General features: G+C 35.1%; 1 protein-coding gene across 12 annotated transcripts in view; it reads left to right on the top strand.

The window, feature by feature from the left end:
* Positions 1-22,120, top strand: part of PUM2 (pumilio RNA binding family member 2) — an 89,907-nt gene that overhangs the window by 51,885 nt on the left and 15,902 nt on the right. For 8 of the 12 annotated variants that reach the window (XM_074331730.1, XM_019755551.2, XM_019755629.2 and 5 more), the window contains 3 exons: positions 3,423-3,566; positions 3,654-3,944; positions 8,171-8,407. In XM_074331730.1, the coding sequence (XP_074187831.1) occupies positions 3,423-3,566; positions 3,654-3,944; positions 8,171-8,407 (672 nt within the window). The remainder of the gene's footprint in view (positions 1-3,422; positions 3,567-3,653; positions 3,945-8,170; positions 8,408-22,120) is intronic. The other 4 variants (XM_019755875.2, XM_019755800.2, XM_074331731.1 and 1 more) reach the window with 1 other exon arrangement.

The raw sequence follows: 22,120 nt of genomic DNA, 5'->3' as shown, positions 1-22,120 counted from the left end.
CCATCTGTCCATTCAAAAGTCCCAAGTGTAACTTAAATCAGCCCTCCAGCATACATGATTCCCACCCGCGTATCGAAAATACCAAAAAAGTTGGTTGTTTGGGAAACAAAATGAAATTGAACCCTGCCCTACCTTGTGTTCTATAATCAACTCCATTTGGCCTTTAGACTTAAATGTGAAAAGTGGAATTTTTAAAACTATTAGAAGATAATACAATGAAATTGTGTTAGTGAAAGTAAAGGAAATAATAAATTTGACCCCATTACCTCAGAAGTTGCCATAAAGAGGATTGAAGGGCAGGCTAAGAGCAGAAGAAGATACTTGCAATACATTAAAACAGTGAAAGACTTGAACCCAGAATACATAAAGAATTATAAATCAATCAATAAGAAAAGGCAGCCCAATAGGAAAATGGGTGAAAGAGACTTGAACAGTTGTTTCCTAAGAGGAAATCCAAATGCCCAGTTAACATATGAAAAGATGCTCAACCTCCTTAGTTATGGAGAAAGAAAATTAAAACCACAACAAATACTAACGCAAATCTTCCAGATTGACCAAATATTTAAGTCTGACAACATCAAGTATTATTAGTTATGGAGCAGTGGGGACTCTAATACCAAGGTGGTAAGAGTATAAATTTGCACAACCACTTTGGAAGCAATTTGGCATTATTTACCGAAGTTGAAAATAATAAGCATACCGAATGACTCAGGGTGTCAACTCTGTGTAGATACATATGTTAGATTAGGGAAATATGTACACATACGCTCCAGGGTATATGTACAAAAATGTTTATAGCAGTACTGCTGGCAGTGGCCCCAAACGGAACAGTGTACAAGGTATGATTGAAAAATATGGTGAATGTTTAAGAAAATATTTACTACAGTAAAAGACACATTGCCATTAATCCCCCTCAAAATACTTCCCTTCACTCCAAACACACTTATCCCACACTTGCCACTTTCTGAAGTAGTGCTGGAAGTCCTTTTTCATGAGTGTCTTTACTTTATCCTCCATTGTGACAATGTTCTGTGTCACACATTGCTTCTGGTACAGCAACTTCTGTCAAAAACATTACGGTATGTCTTCATCCACCATTTTCACCAGATCTGGTACCATGCAACTTCTGGCTCTTTCCCAAAGTCAGAATGACCACGCAAGGTAAACATTTTGAATTGATTCAGGACATTGAAGCAGCCACAACAGGGCAGCTAAAGACACGAAAGAACTTCCAGAACTGCTTCAGAAAGTGGCAAGAATGATGGGATAAGTGTGTTCAAAGCGAGAGGGATTAATGGCAGTGTGTCTTGTACTGTAATAACTTTTAAACATTCACCATGTTTTTTGACCACACCTCGTAAATATTGAACAGATGCATTTTGGTGTTCATCCAGTGAGGTCCTGTAGTAATAGAACTGGAAACTAGAAAAATCTACATACAACCATATGCATGAAGCATACATAAAACATTTTAAATAATCCAAGCCAAATGATTTTTAGAAGGAGGTATTTATGGGTAGTGAAATAGTGTGTAACTCTAAGGGAAAGAAGATTGTGGTAGAGGAGGAACATAGAGGTAGAGTACGGGCAGTTTTCTCTGTCTTGACTTGGATGGTGGTTATACTTATTTGTTACAGTCATTATACTTTTTTGTACGCTGTTTCATAGTAACAAATTTTTACACACAAAACTCATGCTCTGCTAGTACATTTTCTGGTTAAGAAAAAAATTACTCTGTTAAGAAAAAAATTACTCTCAATAACCCTTTTCTCTAGCTTCCCTCTGGTCCCTTTTGCAACAAAACTCCTCAAAAGCATTGTCTATACTTGTTGTGGTTCTTCCATTCTTTACTGAACTTGTCAGTTATGCTTTCTTCTCTTACTGGAATGACTTCCTGTGATGCTAACTCCATTGGTGGGTTCTCAACTCCTAATGGCTTTTAGCAGCATTTGACATTGTTGATCACTCAATCTTCACTGAAATTCTTTTTTATTTGATCTTAAAGAGACCACGTTGTTCCAATTTTCTTTCTTCCTTCCTGGCTATTCCTTCTAAGTCTCTTCCCTGGATCCTCCTCGCTCCAACTTCTTAATATGAAGTAAGCACCCTCAGTTTATAGACTCCCTTTTTATTTTCTTAGTGACTTCATCCTGTCAACCATCTTTATGGTGACAACTCCCAGATTTGTAACTCCAGCCTGGACCTCTCTCCTAGACTTTAGAGTTGTGTATCCTATTTGACATATCCAGTTGGATACCTAATAATCATCTCAAATTTATCACTCCATGAGTTCATTCCATAAGGCAAGGGCTTGGAAGCTCTGCGTTCCCTCCTAGGTTTTGCCCTATGCATCTCTTCATTTGGCTGGTCCTCCTATTTTATGTCCATTAAAATAAAGCTAATTGTAAAACAATTACTGTTACTTAATTAAAAACCTTTGCACATGAAAGTGTTGGTCTTAGCGTTTAAACTTAAAAGTATCAAAGGTTGCGAGCACGTTTTTGTAAATGGTTAGACTATTGAGCCTGAATCCTTGTTCACTGTTTAAGGCAGCCTTTTCCAACCTGAGTTCTGGGAGAGAACTAAGCCCTATTGCCTTAAAGTGTCCCACTATATGTAGTTAACTTCTCTCCCATGAATCTGCGGTGGTACTCATTATGTACCATTCTTCGGAGAATTGGCAAAATAGTCACTTTACTGTTCAAAATAGTCATTTTCTGTTCTGTGGTTCAGATGAGGAATCCCCACTGAGAAAGACTGCCAAGAACTAAACACTCTCCTATAGTTCAGAATAATGCAGATTGTCACTTGCCTTGTGTTCAGAGCTATAAAAAAAAATAACGTCTGCATGATTTTTATTCAAACTCTAGCTTGAAAACCTTTATAAATAGACTGTTACCTTATGATTTTATGGTATCTGTTTTATATAATGATTCAAGTTTTTAAAGGGATACCTACAAAGGAAAATCTAAGGGAATGCTGCTAATGAGTCACTTGGTTTAGAACTTAATTAAAATTGCACAATAAACATTTCTTTATAATGTTCTATCTTACTTCCCTTTGTCTTTCTATCCATCCTTCTCTCAGAACTGACTAAATGGAAATGTTTTTTTAATACCAGCTCTTGTTAGCTTATAATTTGTTTATCAGGGAAGATAAGATACTTGGTCATTTTGTGGTCCATAAGTGAAAGGCGTCTCTGTTAAAATGTACTCTCTATTACCTTTTCATGTATTTAGTAATACCTTCTCAAATGTGTTTGCTTTTCATACGGTAACTATTAATATTTACGGGTTTTATATTAATAGTATACAATAGCTGTGTTTTCTGATTGATAAAAACACAAATGCAGGGGAAAATAAACTGCGTATTTTCTATAATAAATGTTTTCATTAGTAAACATTTATTTTAATATTATCCAGGCTATCAAGTACTAGCTCCAACTGCCTATTATGATCAGACTGGTGCCTTAGTGGTTGGCCCCGGAGCAAGAACTGGCCTAGGAGCTCCAGTTCGATTAATGGCTCCAACACCTGTTTTAATTAGTTCAGCAGCAGCACAAGCTGGTAAGTGTAACTGGTATTTGAGATATTTCAAAGATAGAGAATCATTTTCTGAGTAGTTTTCAGAATTATCTGAAATTTATTTTGCAGCAGCGGCAGCAGCAGCAGGAGGAACTGCAAATAGTCTTACAGGCAGCACAAATGGTCTATTTCGGCCAATTGGCACTCAGCCACCACAGCAGCAACAGCAGCAGCAGCAGCCAAGCAGTAATCTGCAGTCTAATTCATTTTACGGGAGCACGTCTTTGACTAATAGCTCCCAGAGCAGTTCTTTATTTTCTCACGGACCTGGCCAACCTGGAAGTACATCTCTTGGCTTTGGAAGCAGTAGCTCTTTGGGTGCTGCTATAGGCTCAGCCCTCAGTGGATTTGGTTCATCAGGTAAGTTTCTTTTTAAGATAAGTGTATTCTGCTAAGTGGAAATGAGGTATATATATATATATATGTTTTTAATATTAAGATAGGCAATAATAAATAGCTTAGGCAATAATAAATAGTGTAGAAAGGACAAGATTAAAATACTGGCTTACTGGTTTAATTTTGTAGAAGAAAAATTGTTGCCTCCCACAAATCTTTAAACATCTATGAATGTTGAACTCATTTCAAGCAGCCTATCCTTTTCTCGAATACACATTTTCTCCTGGCTTTAAGAATTGTATTATTGTAATTTTTGTTTTAGTAAGGTTTGTTTGGAGCAATATATTTTATGCTAATTACTAGCGCTTCCTTATTCTCTACATAATATTAATGTTTGAGGAAGTAAATATTTTTGCCATCTTAAATTTCTGGTGTTTTAGAATCATAATTTATGTACTTATCAGAGGGTTTATTCTTACTAAATGCTAGTGGTTCATTATGGTCTTTTTTATTTGGTATAATATATAAAAATAAAATATAATGAAATGTTCTAAACAGAGCCCCTAAGAAACTACCAGCATGCTTATCTTTAATTTAGATTAAATAATTTAGCCTTTATCACCAAAGATTGATTTAAAAGGATGTTTTTTTCCCCACATCCTAGTTTTATATATAATACTTAAGTAATCCAAATGTTAAATAGCTTCACAAATAGTGCACCCACACAAACTGACTTTGTAACTGAGGAAGAACTAAGTGAAATCAGAGGAGGCCACTGTAGACAACAGCTTGTATTATTCTCTGAGGTTTTCACAGCAGTCAGGAAACATTAGGGGAAAAACGGCTTACCCTCGTTCTTTGGTACAATTGGCAGCCTTTTCTTCATGAAGGGCAGGGCTAGGAAAATCTCTGAATGGACGACTCAAGAGATTTTCTATTTCTGTAATGTCCTGGAGTCTTTAATATCTGCTTCTCATCTATTTTCCTACCACATTAAGTTATTCTCTGGTGTGGAAAATGGCAAAACTAACATAGGTTGTTATTAATATGCTCGCCAGTTTTCTAAGGAAATGTCTTCTAAACATTTAATATTTATAAGAGGACTGGTCTAGAATAGCTATAAACTTTAGATGCAGAATGCTTTTTTGTTATAATGAAATGCAATAGGGAAATACCATACTTGCCTACCAAAATTACCTAAAGGATGGACACAAAACTTCTAAGGGAAAAATCTAGTGAACATAGAGACTGTTCAGTCTTTTTTATTTAATTTTCCTACTTGCATTTTTCCCATTCCTTTCGGAGTTTAGTATTTTTATCTCCAGTCCAAGAACTCCCATAAGACTCATTTTTTGTTTCTAACACTATTAACAAGCATTTTCCCCAAATCCTAAATATGCTGAAAAAAATCAAAGAACATATAACCTGAAAAAAAAAAACACGAAAAACTTTGTGGAAATAGTGTCTGAACTATAGATTATAGACCCTAAATAATCCAGGGGGGTGAAAAAGAGCTTTGATAAACCTTGTGTTCTCTTTTCTAATAAAATATGTCACTGATGATCTGGTGTAGATTTCTAGGCCCGCTTACCCAATTCTTTGAAATTCCCATTTGTCTTAGTTTTGAAGAGCTTTTCCCCGCATTCAGGAACTGATTGGCATGAACATTTTGTTTTCTACAAATGTCCCCTGTACATGCCTCTTTCCCCAAAACTCATCTTCTTCATGCCTCCCTTATTTAGAAGCATTGCTTACTCAATTCTGATTTCCAGTCTGGGGTACCTCTGTTTCACCTCGCTTCAGAGGATATTAACAGTTGCCAGCCCTGAATGCCAGTAAATAGTCGATCATCTTCTACCTCCTCTTGGACATTTTGTGAGAATTCATTCAAGTGCTACACGTATGTACTCTTTCAACAAATCTGCCATTGCCGTTTCACATTCTGGCAGTTCCATGCCTATAAGAAATCTAAGTGTACTGTGTTGATGTGCACATTTACACACACAGTTATATACACAGTCATCCTCTCACCTATATCATGAAATTATTAATGCTTAACAGTGTTAAATACCCTAGTTTATAACACACTGGACTAGGAAGCTTAGCCATTGTATATAGTAATTAAGTCATCCTGTCATGGTGACCCCATTATTTAGAAAGTGCTGTTACAATTAAAAGTTTGTAATTTAACATTTTATACACAGTTGACAAATGATTAGTGACTCCATTGTCTGTCTAGCTTCTTAGTTATTTTAGATAGACTTCGTTTCATATTTCATAGTCATACTGTTGCAAATAATTTAGACATATAGTAAAATTTAAGGAGCCAGTTTGTTTATGTAAAAGTAAAGCTATTTCTGAATTACTTTTAAATGTTTGGCTTGGCTTTTCCTTTTTTTTGGAGGAAAATAACATTGCATGTGTGAAAACTATGGTTTATTTGCCAGGAAAATGATAGTGCTACTGCTCTCATTCCAGAGCTGTTGTCTTTTTCTCTGTCAGTTAAATTATATCTTTAATAAATAGGCCTTAAAATGTAGCCATGTCTCAGAAACTCACTTTGACAGTGTCCTTTTAAATTAGCGTAGTTAATGTCGCATACATTGACAATTTTGCCAGAACCAACGCAAGAGCAGCTATTTACTACATTAGTGTCTATATTTGTTTTTGCTATTAAAATGCACATAGTTACGTAGTATTTCCCTATTATAGGATTTCTTAAGATGAAAAATTTTCAATAAAACATGATCAGTCTTTCAAAAACTGCACTGGCTGGTATAAAAGGTTGAATAGTGTTACAATATTTTGCCTAATACAGTAGCGTGAGCCTGGTATTTTTCCTTTATAGAATTTTGAATTTGGCAAAAACCAATGCGATTAAGTTTCCTATCTATATTATAAGCTTAACTTGGTCTACCCATCATGTGCTCTGCTTAATTTTTCTCTCTAATCCATACCCTATGGCCTACTTAAAATTGACTTGCAATTAGAAAACCAAGACCTAATAGAAATCTAAAATTATTTTGAAACAAATCTCCATATTGGTCCGAATATACAACATGTCCTTTAAAACGTGGCAGGTTAAGAAAACTAATATGAAATTCCCTTAGATGTAAAAGGCATTTGGTTTTAAAAGGCAGTGTTTAGAAATAGGGATGAAGTGTACTTGGAAATATGAACTCTAAATGAGACTTCAGAATTGGGAGTTTGGGACAACTCTTTTAAACACTTGGTAAAGAATTTGATTATCCAGATGTGTGTTAACAGCCAGATGTTGGATTGCTCTTCTGAGCATGCATGTGCATAGCTACATGGTAATGTGATACTATTATTGTTTTATGGTTTTGTGGAGTACAAAAGAAAAAAGAGACTAGAAAGTTAATAGTTGAATTTGGAATGAAGTAAAAAGAATTCAGTATGTAGTACAATAAGGGATGTGATGTAAAATAATTATAATCTTAAAAAAGGCTGATCAGTCTTCACTCTTGAGTAAGGGTCTAATGAGGCCAGTAATAAAAATCTTAGGAATGGAAGACCCTGAGGGGTAAGTGAAAGCTTGCTTTTGGTGTGATAATAGTAATGAGAGCTATTTTCTAAAAAAAAGTTGTGTGTTTTTTTCACATATATTTTGTAATTTAGTTGTTGAAGGATAAAAAGGATGTATAGTGTGAAAAGTACTGAGGAATAAGCTGCCATCTATGTATTTCACAACTGACTAATATTCGGGCCAATATGGGCTTATAAGTACTACTGTATGGTTTGAACACAAGGTAGAAGCCAAATGTGAAGGGTGAGGGAAACTTATCAATATCCTATTTATCAATATAATCTTTCCTTGGCATAGAGTTGAAGTCTAAGAAACTGGTTCCAGAGATTAGGACACTACCAAAATTTAACCTTGTTGGAATTTACTCTCTATCATATCATAAAGCGGACAACTTATGATTCCAGGGTTTATAAATCATACCAGGGTATTAAAGCACAGTAATCATATGTGTCAGTGGTAAATATGTGTGGAATAATGAACATATGACTGCTCTGTTAAGTATTTGGTTACTTTATTGGGGTGCATTTATACCCTTTTATGATTAGTAAGTTAGTATATATAGTTATCACAGTAATTATCTTCTCCATAATGTTTCTAAAAATAATTATTGTGATCACTTCTGTTATTTCCCAGCAAGAGTTGGGGATAGGTTTCATTCAGTTAACACTGTATGTAATTAGGGTTTTTTTTATTTCTTCTTCAGTTGGCAGTTCTGCAAGTAGTAGTGCCACAAGGAGAGAGTCTCTATCTACTAGCTCTGACTTGTACAAAAGATCTAGTAGCAGCCTAGCAGCCATAGGGCAACCATTTTACAATAGTCTGGGATTTTCCTCCTCTCCAAGTCCAATAGGCATGCCTCTGCCAAGCCAAACTCCAGGACATTCACTTACGCCACCGCCATCACTTTCATCACATGGATCCTCATCCAGTTTGCATTTAGGTAAAAAAAACAACCAAAACCCTTTTTATTTGTATGTGTACATGTAAGTGTGTTTGTGTGTGTGTTTATAATATATGTAAAATATTTAATGTTGGATAAAACATGCCAAATTGCTTTTGCTTTTAGATATTAGCCTTTTGAAAAAGTTCTACTGTTGTGAAAATTTAAAGTGAGGGTCTAATGTACATACAGTAAGGTAAAGACCCCTATTGTATCTTATGTTCCTTTTATGAAATACAGCGGTGTGTTTTTTCTTGTCTGTGCTTTTGATTTGTGTGTGTTTTAGATCATCTGAAAAGTCAACTATACATGATAGTGAAAGAAATTGCACTATCAAAAGTTTTTCCACACCAAAATGGAAACATTAATCACATATTTATCTAACTTTAAATAATTTAGTTTAGTACAATGGTGTTAGCTTTGGCCTTTGAATGCCTGCCCAATTTATCAAAAGATTATAAATTTAGTATGTTTGTGAGTTAGAGAATCTTAAGGGTTTGGTCCATATATTTTATTTTTAAATATGCTGTTTAAGAAAAAAAATGGTTTAGGCTTGTACCCTTGAACTTGGAGCATTTAAAAACTTTGTTTATGTCTGAATATTAAAATTGCCCCCACCCTAAGATTTTTGAATTAGTGATTATCTTTTTCCCTCTCCGGAGAGCATTCATGTAGTTAACAGTATATTTTGAAGGCTTTTGGATATCAGAGGCTGTGTGTGAATCCCTGAAAGTATTTTATTAAAATTAGATTTTAGATTTTTGTAATTCTAGTTACCTCAACTAAAACTAAAAGAGTGGGATTCTGTTGCTGATTTCTGTGTGCTTGGAAAGATTTAAATCAGCTTGCTATTTAAAAAGTAATGTTACTATTGTAAGCAGATACAAGTTAGTAATTCTGTTTGACCTCCTCTCCCCCCATCATAAGGGTATAGCTATATTTTCCTAAACCTCAGTATTCAGTAAATGTCCATGTAACAAAGGTATCTTTTGCAGTAATTGTCATTTAGAATTATGTCATTGCAAAGTGGGCTAGATTCCTTTTTTAACGACTGGTCCTCCACCCCAAATTCTGGGCATTTCCTCTTTTAGGTATATTGAATATATATAACCAATTAATTTATTCAGGTGGGGTCCTATGATCTGCTTTGCAGCAGTATTTGTGTAAACTTAGCAGTTTTTAGTCTAGCACCTTCCTTCATTGATCGTCTTTTCTCAGTGCAGGAGCCACTCAATTCCTGATTTCTATTGTTTCTGTTCAGACCTACTTCCACCACCCCCATATAAGACATGCCTCTGAAACTTTGAATTGGACACAAACATTTGAAACATAACAAACCTAAGAATAGACCTTTCATAATAGTTTTATGTTTTATTTGTTAAGATTATATTTGTCATGTCTTGTCATTTTTTCATAGGTAAGTTTGAGATCAGATTCCTGTCAGTTGTTACTGCTTTTGTTGTGTTTCAGAGCCTGTATAAATGGCATTAATTATTCTACATATATTGCTTAGAAATTGGATTATAAATGACTATATATGTGTGTGTGCGTATATATATATATGTATACATACATATATAGATATATATATATATATGCAGTGTTAGACTATGAAGAATCCATCTGTGTAGATACTTAAGGAAGGAATTCTAGTCAGTTATGAGAAATAATCATCACTTGGGCCAGCAGTTCTACATTATCCTCATATCTTTGTACCCATAGTTAAACTCTTTAGTTTAGCTTCAGCTTGAAACCTGGTATGTCAGTGCATCTCTGGTTGGAATTATCTGTAGATTATTTTCTTTTGTGATCTCTAGTTTCCTTTAGCTTCAATTGTAGTATAACTGGCAGTGTTAGTGACAAGGCATAGATCCTGCTGAGTTGAAAATAATTTAGTAAATTTCATAAATTTGCTCTTTGTATAGTGTTCATGGAAATAATCCTTTGCTTTCCTATGATTCAATCATGATGCAAGATACATGCTCTTATCTAAAAAAATGTTTTAAATCGTATATCCTTGAAGTTGATTTCTTGGTGAATCAAGTTATCAAGGTTATGATTTATAAAATACCTATGGAGATGAATTTGCATATCCATTTAAAAAATAATTTTACTGAGCTCACAGAGGAGTACAATATCATGAGAGAGAGATAAGTTCTCAGTTTCGTTGGAATTAGTTCCAACTTATTTTCTTGTGAGATTTAAGATATGTAATCATAGTTATTGATAGGCCTTGATATCTACATTCTGAAGTATTGGATAAAATGTATTAACTTTTTTTTTCCTACCAGTTTTCCGTTTGCTCATGCTACTTATTTGATTCACAGAAAAAGCCTAATTGCAACATTGCTTGCTTCTGGCTTTCCAAAAAAGGTGTTTCATTTTTAAAATAGTTATTTGATTAACATAAGTAATTTTAGAAGAATGAGTAGTAGTCCCTTTTTAATTAAAGAACAAATGTTTCAGTTGATAGGTTTTGATTTTTTAATTTTTGTAAACTCTAATTTTTTGTTAGGATTTGCAATCTTGTTACTTTTAATATATTGAAGTCAGGAACATGAAAAAATAATTTTATTCTTCCATTTTCTTGTATGAAATGTCTAAAAGAGATGCCCTTTTTTAAAAGCAATTATAACCACAATATTATTATCATACCTTTTAAAATTAATGATTTCTCATTACTGTAACGTACCTGTTTGACTCAAATGTCTTTTCACAGTTGTGTTGTTTGAATCAAGGTCCAGATAAGGTCCATACATGGCATTTGTTTGATAATATCTTTTAATAGGAAACTATTTCCCCTTCGTCTTTTTTTTTCTTTCCACGTATTTGTTGAAGAAACTTTGTCCTGTTGAATTTCCCACATTCTTGATTTTGCTTATTGCTTCTTCATGGTAATGTTTTACATGTTCCTCTGTTTTCTGTATTTTCTGTAAAATGGAATTAAAATCTAGAGGCTTGGTCTGGTTGGTGTTTGGTTTGTTGTTTTCAGCAAGATGTGGTTCTGTACTTTCTGTTGCACCTTATCAGGAGCCATGTTTCTGGTTGTCTCCATTGTAAGGTTGTCAGATAGGTCATTGCCTAAATATTTCTTCAAAGGTTGCAGAACGGTGATGATACTCTTCTGTCATTCCTTCTGAATTTATTAGTTGGAACTTTTCTATAAAAAAGAACTTTTGCTCATCAATTGTGAGGTTACCCTGAAACATAGTTCATATAGAAGTTAGGATAATGGCTTGATTTCTTTCCTTTATGTTCTGTGAGACTGAATTGATGCCCTAGCAACTTCTAAAGGTGACTCATGTTTTTAAAATCATCATTGTTACCTGTAAATTGATGGATTTTAGGATAGTTGATATGTTTCATTTCATTGCAGTCTGAGAGACATCAATTTTATACCTTTTTTTAATTGTAAAATTTTTCTATGTCCATTTGGAGAGCCCCTGCAGATTGGCTGCCATCTTGACTTCAACTCTTTAAAAGCAGCACTTAAATTACTGGGGGTAAGAGAAACAGGTGTGAAAAGAACAAGGCAAGGACTTGAATGGTTTTTGTCTTGAAATGCAAAGAACAGCGTCAGATTTTGAGCATCAGGTTCATCATTGAATACTAAGTGAATTGTTTTCTCATGTTACATTGATCTGTAGAGATGGAAAAATATCTTCCACCTGCAGTTGTTTCTTTAATCATTCTCTCTGATACAAGTCAGCATCTTATTTCAGGATACTTCGCTCCCTGTAAAAGAATATTAAATATTTCCAGAATTGTTTTATTCTTCTACCTGGAGCTAGCTAACTCTTTCTTTCATTGTTTCCTTTCTTTTTCTTCTTTTAGTAAACCTTTAAAATACATTAGTGATTTCTGATTTATTCTGCTCTTTATACTCATGGTAATTAGATATGGAACTTACTGTGTATAAAGCAGTATTCTGTATTTTTAACTTAGGACATATCAAACTAACGGATTTTTCTCTTGTACTTTTTCAATTTTGAACTGTTTTTTTTTTTTCCTAAAAGGTTACCAAAAAGTAATGCAAGCTTTGAACTTGGTGAAATTAGTTTATTGAAAGGTGGCTATCAGTGCTGAGGATTCATTAATGTCATATATTCAGTAATCAAATAGTACTTTAGCTTGCTATGGATTCGGAATCTTTTTCTCTGAATCACAGCAAGTTTTATATTAAGTATAGGCAGGATAACAGTAAGTTTTAGGATCACTTTTTCCTGTTAAGTAGTAGTTACATGTGTTAAAATTGCTGACCTTCGGCAGATTTAGTCAGATGCTTCTCAGAGTGAAATGTTTAAGAATCAAAACAAGTATGGTCAAATTGGTTGTAAGGCTATATGTCCAGTTTTTCTGAGTTTCATATATGGTCCTTAGAGCAGAAAACTGTATAATTTTTTGAAGCTTTCATTGAAGGTACTATTATCCTTTAAGTAATAAATTCCGTATAACTAAATAGCATGTGATAGTTTCTAAAGCACCTTCACGTTCATCATTTCATTTCATCCTAATTGTTAACGTAAACTGGCTGAGTGATATGCCCATTAAAGATGAGAAAATTATAGGTCATATGAGCCCAAGAGACTTGCCAATACAAGTGACAGAATTGAGGCTAGAACACAGTTCTGACTCCCGATACTGTCCTTGCTTTCTGTTACTGCTATTCTGTAATGAACTGAACAATTTTACAAAGTGTATAATAGCAGTATTCTAATCAGCCTCTCAGAAACTGTTTATCTCACAATGGCATAGGTTATGTTTTTTAAAGTTGTATTTAAGATTACCAGACTTCCAGATCCGTTTCTCAATTTGTTATTCTTGAGATTTATAGAAAAGTTCTTGTCCAGACTCTTTTTTTTTTTTTTTAAGGAAGGCACAACTCACAGTGGCCAATGCAGGAATCGAACCAGCAACCTTGGTGTTATTAACACCACACTCTAACCAACTGAGTTAACCAGCCACCTCTGTCTAGACATTTTTAAAGTCCAGATATATTATCTACTCCATGAAATCAGAAGGTGTTAATCATAAGACAGGCGTCTCAGGGATTGTCTATAGGACAGCATATCCAGCCTTCAACAGAATATCATTTACAGGTTTTCGTGGTGGTGTAAATTTAAGCTCTGCTTCAATGCTTTGTTGTGTCTAAGTCATTTATTGATGAATATGAAATATGTTGTGAAGAATTTCTAAAATTACTGTATGGAAGGGTTTGTTTTATGTTTTGTTTTGTACACAAATTTATTGATCTTAGTTCTACTTTGGGGTCACAATGATTAATTTTCACTCTTACAGTTTACTCATTCTTTAATGACATCTGTGATTTTGTGGTTCTAATGACTGAGAATGTTTTCACCAGTTAATTCAGTTAAACTAATCTCAGGACTAGAAAATACTTGATAATCTGATTCAGTAGTTCAGAATCACTTGCGGTGCTTGTTTAAAATACCTAGTATGAGGTGGTGAACAATTTGGAAATGTGTGGCAACAGTTTTTGCTTGTCACAAAGATTGTGGGATTCTATTGACATTAAAGAGTCTATTAATACTTAGCAGCCAGATACAAACTTTTCATAGCAGAAAAAGTATTAGCTCACTGAAATTTCTAGTAGCACCCACATAGAGACACCTTGGAAAGAAATAATTCATAATTTACTCTAGTTAACGCTTTTAACTCAATTCCTGGATCCCTTGTGTGTTCATAGGAGCCTTTGACCTTGTCCCTCATCATTTCCCTAACGCGTTTTTTTTTTCCTCCTACCTACTTTACTTCCATTGACCTGAACTCTGCTTGCCATCAAATATTTTAAATTTTTGAGGAAAAGCTTACAGGATGAAAGAAAATAGAACAGTCTGATCTTTTCTTGTATGTTTTTAAAGCTTTTTTCCCTTGATGCATATTTTGTAAATCAAAGCTTGTTCTTTCTTTAATTTTTCTGACTAATTTTGTGTATCATTACTTACTGTCATTTTATAGCTTTCCCTTTTATTCATTGTTCCTACCTTTCTTTCACATTTATATTTCAGCTCCTCACTCAGTTGTTTTTCTACCTTTGTCTTCTTAGTGAGATAACAAATAATGTGCCTTAAAAATTCTTTTAATCTACCAAGAATTCAGCTAGAATTTACATCATTGCACTATTGTTACAGTAAGTAATGTACATTAAGTAAACATAGGACCAAATAGCTCCTAAAATATAAGCAGATGTTTCATGAGAGATTTGCAGCTTTAGCGAAATAACCTTTAAAAATGAAAGCAGCATGTTTCTCGTGGGGTAACATTCAAAATTGACTTGTATCTTACATGTTGAGAATATTTTCAACATATGCAAGGCTTTTTTTTTGTATAATGTACCCAGAAATAAGTCCAGTAGAGGAAGGGCAAGATCTTTACACTGTGAGCTATAAAATATAAAACACTGACAGGTTAAAGAAGACAAATAGAAAGACATACCATGATGGTGGGTTGAAAGACTCAGTACTATAAAGATACCAACTTTCTTCTGGATTTAGCAAAATCTCAATAAGAATTTTTTTTAGGCTTTTTAAAGATATTGACAGGCTGATTTGAACAGTAAATGGAAAAACAGCTAAAAATGGTCAACACAGTCTTGAAGGTATTATATAGTCAGAGAATGTAATAACTTAGTATAAAGCTACAGTAATTAAAATTGTGGTGTTGGCACAAGGATAGGTAAACAGACCAGTGGAATAGAATGAACTTCCAGAAATAGACCTGCTCATTTAGTTACCTGATTTGTGGCCAAGGTGCCACTCTTGTATATTTCGGAAGGGTGGTCTTCTCAGTGAGTTGGACTGGAGCAATTGAGTATCCAAACGAGAGAAGTGAACTTTGACTCCTCTTTTATATTACATGCATACACACAGACGCCCACAAACACAATTTTTATTCTTAAATTAAGTAACTTGCGTAATAGTCATGAAGTTACTAAGGAACAAAAATATTGAGGCCAGGTCCATCTGACTTGTTCTAAGATATAACACTACTTCTCGAAGAATGCTTTTTATTTCTGTCTCATGTCTATCTGATGTCAGTATATTGGCATCGTAATGGTTTATCACTTGCTAACAATTGATCTTTAATCCAAATTAAATATCTTTTACCTCAAGGGTCTCTTAAAATATTCTTTTACTAATTTTTAAATTAAAACTGATCAGATAAAGACCTTGTTTATGTTTTTAAAAATAGCATAGTATAGTAAGCTTAATATACAGAGGGTGCCAAAAAATGTATACACATTTTAAGAAAGAAAAAAAACTTATTAAAATTATGCTAATGGTAACCACTTTGAGCACCTTTTGTAATTGCAGAAGTCAGACGTGACTTGTATTCATCTTTTGCTATTGGTATATATTGAGTATTAACATTTTAATATAGTTTTTTCCTTTCTTAAAATGTGTATACATTTTTTTGGCACCCTCTGTTTATTGATACTAATCCTTATTTTATGTTTATCTTTTGTGTGTAGTTTTATTGGCCTCCATTTCAGAATTTTTGTGTCTGATCAGAATTTTTGCTATAAAGTTATTCAACAAATATTGAATTACTTACATGGCAGACTCTCTGCTTGACAGGAGAGCCATTGAGGGAAAAAACCACCATTCCTACCCACCATCAAGTTTGTAGTTTTGTGGTGAATACAGACAAGTAAATCAGCAGTTACAATATACTGATTGTGATGCTATTGCCTTATTGCACTTTATTTGATAATTTCATTTTCTGAAAATACAGTGGTTCTTTCCATTACAGTTCTTTTTCCTTCACGGTTTTTTTGTACCAAATTTACCACAGACTGGATTACATGGAGTTGCTTCTGGGTTTATTGTCCCCACTACATTAAAGCAAGAAAACTCAGACCTTTCTTCAACGCTTTAAGAGCTCAACAAATGTTTGTATAAATGAATTTAAGTGGTTTTGTTTCTTTATCCTTTATTGATGAATATATTCTTGGACAGTGGCTACTTTCTTGTTCAAAAAGTTACTTTACCTCCTACATAGATTTCTACATTAAAGCATTATTTGACTCTTCCCATGTGTTCTTAATCATTGTGTTAGGATCATACTCGTTAGAATATTGTACTTTGAAAAGTTTTATGACAGTCAATTGTGGAGTTTTTATTTTTGCATGTGTGTGCTTTGTTTGGGGGGAGGTTGGAGGTGGAGGGTACGTTTTTTCTGGGTTAAGTGCTGCTTTCACAGCACCTTCCCAATTCAGCCCTCTTCCCACCATCATAACAACCCCATCAGGGGAGAAAAATGAATGTGCCTATAATGTTTATGTAGGATCAACATTATTCTCAATATTCATAATTTATGAAACAAACTTTAAGATTGCATAAATCCTTCTTAGTAATAATGATTTAAGAGAAAAATCTCAGCTCCTACAGTTTCCCTTCACCCCAATCAAGAAAGACAGCTGGCCATGAAATCTCAGGAATATTCAAAAGGAAATGCAGACATAGCCTGATTATTAACTGTCACTAAAAGTATTAACCAAAGAAAGGAATTCAGGTCAAATCTGAAAGGGTGATTTGATACATGCAGGGAAATACTTGTGCCCCTGTTTTCATATTAGGCAGCCAGTAAAGTTCAGCCCACTACTTAACTCCTTTTTGGGGGGGTTGGTAGTTTTTAAAGTGTCTTCATGTTCCATAATCACAGAGGTAGGTAGTTTTCACTAAAGATAAAAGATTCAGGCGATTTTTGAAGCCATATAAAACTTAACCTTTTTGATAGAATAATAGAAATTGGCAATGTGAGTCATAGAAATGATATAATACTTGCCTTAGAACTATAATGCATATGTTAAAATCTCAGTCTGTTTCAGTGCTCTTTGATGAGTGAGGGAAGATTATTAAATATCTTCTGTACAAATGGTCTCCCCCTTCCCTGTATATTTTTTTTCCGCCTTCTTTCCACCTGCTCCCCCACGCCCCTTACACACTCCAGTTCAAGCCGTTGTTTCTCTGTTTAGTTGTGTAGGACACAGCTCCCTGGCCCGTGCTGGTATTATGAGCCTTGCGCTCCCCCCCAGTCCCCCACAGGTTGCCAGTTGTAGATCAGCCACTGCCGGCCACTCATGGCAGCATACTGCAGCCCACGGCCACTCATGCTGGCTGCTGGCCACTCACACTGTTCACCGGCCACTTGTGGCAGCCCACGCCGACCTCCAGCTGCTCACATAGCCCAGCCCCAGGCAGAGCCGTTGTTCACAATCTTAGCTGTAGAGGGCACAGTTCACTGTCCCATGTGGGAATTGAACCAGCGACATCGGCGTTAGCATGGCGCACCAACCACCTGAGCCATCGGGCCAGCCCACCTGTATATTTTTTAAAAGGCTAAAAAGTAAGATTACTTAATTGCTTTTAGAAAAAAAGTTACAAGCAATAGAAATGGAAACATTTTTATTTGGTTTGTAGTTTGCATCTAATGTTTACATATTGTCATAAAATGTGCAAATTTAAGGTAGCACACTTGACATGTTTATGCTTTTTGCTTTTTATATTATCCTATTAAAATCATGTAGAAAACTTTTAACTAGGATCACATTGGTTTTTTAACTCATTCTTTCCCCAATAAAATTTTTGTGTCTTTATGTGGCAAATACATAGTTCATAATCAGAAAAGTTTTACGTAGTTTATTCCCCATGTAACCTCAAGCATATCCCAGATTTAAGAATGGCATATAGCATTAAATGCTATTCATGAGTTGTAACAGTTTAACTGAAAGCTTGAAGTGAATTATTCAGACATAATAGTAAAAAGGAAAAGCCTCAGTCTAATTATTAACTGCATCCTTGAATAAGGTTTTTAGCTTCTCTAAGCCTATTGTTTCATAAGTAAAATGGAGGTATCTTTGTCTCATAGGGTTGTTAAGAGAATAGTATGTGTATTAGTTTTTGGCGCTGCTGTAATCAATTATTACAACTAGGTGGTTTAAAACAAGAAATTGATGGTTGCACAGTTCCGAAGGCCAGAAGTGAATTCCAGGTGTCGGCCAGGGCCATGCTCCCTATGAAAGCCATAGAGGGCAATCCTTGGCTTGTAGATGCATCACTCCAATCTCTACCTCCACCATTACATGGCATTCTTCTTATGTGTCTCTGTCCTGATTTTTCTCTTGAAAGGACACCAGTTTAATGAGAGCCCAACCTAATCCAATGTGACTTCATTTTAACTTGATTACATCTGCAAAGGCCCTATTTCCAAGTAAAGTCAAATTCACAAGAACCAAGAGTTAAGACTTGAACATACCTTTTGTGGAAATACAGTTCAACCCAGTATATACTCTTTCCTCTGGTCTCCCAAAATTCATGTTTAGCCCACATGCAAAATACATTCACCCCATCCCAGCATCCCCAAGAGCTTCAATCCATTCTACGTCAACTCAAAGTCCCAAATCTCATTCTAAACCAGGTGAGACTATATATGGCATGTCCTGGGTCAAAATTCCTCTCCATGTACAGTAGTGGGACAGCCATCGGATAGACATTCCCCTTCCAAAAGGGAGAAATTGGAAGGAATAAAGGGGTTACTGGTCCCAAGCAAGTCTGAAACCCAGCGGGGAAATTTCATTTGGGTTCAGGGCCTGAGAAGAATCATCTCTGGCCAAATACTCTGTCCTCTGGATCTGCTGGGGCAGTAGTAGCCACCCCCACCCCCCGGCCTCTGCGTGTGTGGCTCTGCCCCTCAGAGTCATTCTTCATTTTGTCCCGTTCCATCCCTTTCAGTGCAGACTGGCAGTGTTTTCTGTTGATAATAAAATTCTCAAAAACGTTGGTCTTCCATTAATACCAGGGAGATATCCAGCCACATTCATTGGCTCTGTTTGCTCAGAACTCTATCTGGATAAGGCAAGACTTCTTCAGATCTTCAAGTGTTTTTTTCTTTGGCTAAACAGTTCTTTCTTCAGATTCTTTTCTCTCTACGTTACCGTAAGGAACTAGGAGAAACAGCCCACACCTTTAACACTTTGCTTGGAAATTTCATCTGAATATCCCAGTTTATCCCATACATGTTCTGCTTTCCACCCAACATAACACATTTCAGCCAGGTTTTCTGCCACTTTATAACAAGGATTGCCTTTCCTACAGTTTCAAAAACATTTCTCATTTTCCTTCAGAGACCTCAATTGGAGTATCTTTGGCACTCATTTCTACCAGCATTGATCACGGTGATGCATGTATTCTCTAAGACAATAGAAGCTTCCTTTTTCGTGCTCCTCAATCTGTCTGGGGCCTCACCAGAACTGCCTTTAATATCCATGTTTCTACCAAATATCTCTTCAGGGCAATCGAGGCTTTTTCTGTTACGCACCTCAGAATTGTAACCTCTACCCATTTCCCAATTACAAAGTCACTTCCACATTTTTACATATTTGTTACAGTAGCTCTCCACTCTCAGTACTAAAATCTACATTAGTTTTCTAGGGCTGCTGTAGCAAATTACCACAGCTGAGTGATTTAAAACAAAAGACAGACTTGGGGAGACAGTTCAGCATAGTACTGAATTTTATGCAGGGTTTACTGTCTCCTTGTCCGATAAAGAATGCTCAATAAACAGTAGCTGCCTATTTAAAACAGTTCCTGTGTACAGGAAAGCAATGAGACTGTATTAATGTGCAGGTACTAGGTTGCCTCTTTGTTTCTCAACAAAAGAATACGTGCATTGATCCTCAGTGGCTAGCGTATAGTATCAACTTTGAGTACTAAGTCATTAAATGGACTTCATAAAGTAGGCAAAACTGATTATGTTGAACACATAAAACCTATTTAAAATGAGATGACAGAACTCAGGACAATGGTCTGACCAACGTTGTCCTTTGAAAAATTTTAGCTTTTAATATTAGAAATGTGAAATCAGTATCCCCAAGTAATTAGTGTGCATGTTGAGAAGCACTGCTCTGAAGTCTTTCCAACAAAGTCTAGCAACATACAGATAAATGTACTAATAAGTCACGTTATCCAAGGCTGTTAAGAGTCTACTCTAAATATTCCATATACTTCTGAAAACTGATCAGAGAAAAAATACTAAACTAAAAGTACTAAGTGGCTCTCTGCCTACTCCCAACTAACTAGTCGTCTTCCATTATCATATTATTTCTCTCTTTTTTTTAATTGGGGAATATTGGGGAACTGTGTGTTTTTCTAGGACCCATCAGCTCCAAGTCAAGTCGTCGTTTTCAATCTAGTGGAGGGTGCAGCTCACTGGCCCATGTGGGAATTGAACAGGCGACGTTGGTATTATGAGCACTGCGCTTTAACCAACTTAGCCAACCGGCCGCCCCTCATATTATCATTTCTTGACCTTTCTAGAACCTTCTGAAATGGACTCTGCCCAATAGCCTATATGTAGTTGTATTCTTCTCAGGACCCAAAATCTACTTGGATTATGATGTTTACTTGAGAATAGTAGTTAACCTGCTGTAAAGTGAAATCTTAAATTATTTTGATTATAAGTCGTTAGCTTTCAGATTTTTCTACCAGAATCACCTTCAGATATATTGGGGGGTTTTTTTTAATAAAAATTATGCACTGAGGGTAAGTCAGTAGGTCTTATATAAGATTCAGGAATCTGTACTTTTAAAAGAATACACAAATCTGATAGACACATTGAGAAGCTACTATTCCATATCCTAGGTGGGTGGAGAATAATGAAAAGTAAAGACTAACCAGGTTCGTTTATTGTGGTTGTTTCAGTTGTCACATTGTTTTTCTCCCCTGTGTTTTTTTCCAAAGTATTTTAAAATCTTTGATTTCTGGTATTTAGTAGGGAAGGATTCTAAAGCAATAGACTTCTCCAGGAAATTAATGAAAATTTACAAAATCATATTATTTCTACTAGGATAATTGTGAGGTGTTTGCCTTCCCTTCACTTTCATGAATGAACTTGAAAGATACCTATGTAAAAATACATAGGTGGTACCTCGGTTTTCTAACGTAATCTATTCCAGAAGACTGTTTGAGTTCTGAAACATGCGAAAACATTAGTTTCCCCATAGAAAATAATGCAAAGTGGATTAACCCATTCCAGACATTTAAAATCAACCCCTAAAACTGCAAATTTAGCATACATTTTACTATCTAATGATACCATAGATCCAGTTCATAAACTGAAATGTTCGTCAGCGGAGACGTTCAAAAACCGAAGTACCACTGTAGTGTATAAGCAGCAGCCCAGTATTGTATGATAAGCTCTGGCCTAAGACTAGTTGCATGTCACAGCACTTGAGGGCCATAGTGACTTCATTTGTGAAATTGTAGTACAGATCTTTGTGTCCCATACATTCTCATTCAGATAGTGATTAAAAAGTGGTAAATGATAGAGGGATGTCACTGATGAAAGGACTATTATCCCTTTAACACATTTGGTTCAGAATGCTTCTGTTTTTAGACTAGTAGCAGTGGTATGAATATATATTACCTTTGTATATGTTTGTCTTTAACAAATTTTGGAATAATTTCAGACTTAGAGGGAAGTTGTAACATTGATCCAAAAACTTCCAGCATACTCTTTACCGATATACTCTGAATGTTATTTTACTACAGTTGCTTTATCATTTTTTACCCTCTCCTCTCTTCCTCTGCCCTTACACCCAGTTTTTCCCCTAATACTTTTAAAAGAAGTTGCAGACATAATGTCCCTTAGTCATAAATACATCTGTATGTTTCCTGAAAACAAGGGCATGCT

Source organism: Rhinolophus sinicus, linkage group LG05, assembly GCF_036562045.2.
Source record: "Rhinolophus sinicus isolate RSC01 linkage group LG05, ASM3656204v1, whole genome shotgun sequence".
NCBI classification, from domain to species: Eukaryota; Metazoa; Chordata; class Mammalia; order Chiroptera; family Rhinolophidae; genus Rhinolophus; species Rhinolophus sinicus.
The sequence above is the reverse complement of the archived record's forward strand: the minus strand, read 5'-3'. Positions and strand labels throughout refer to the sequence as shown.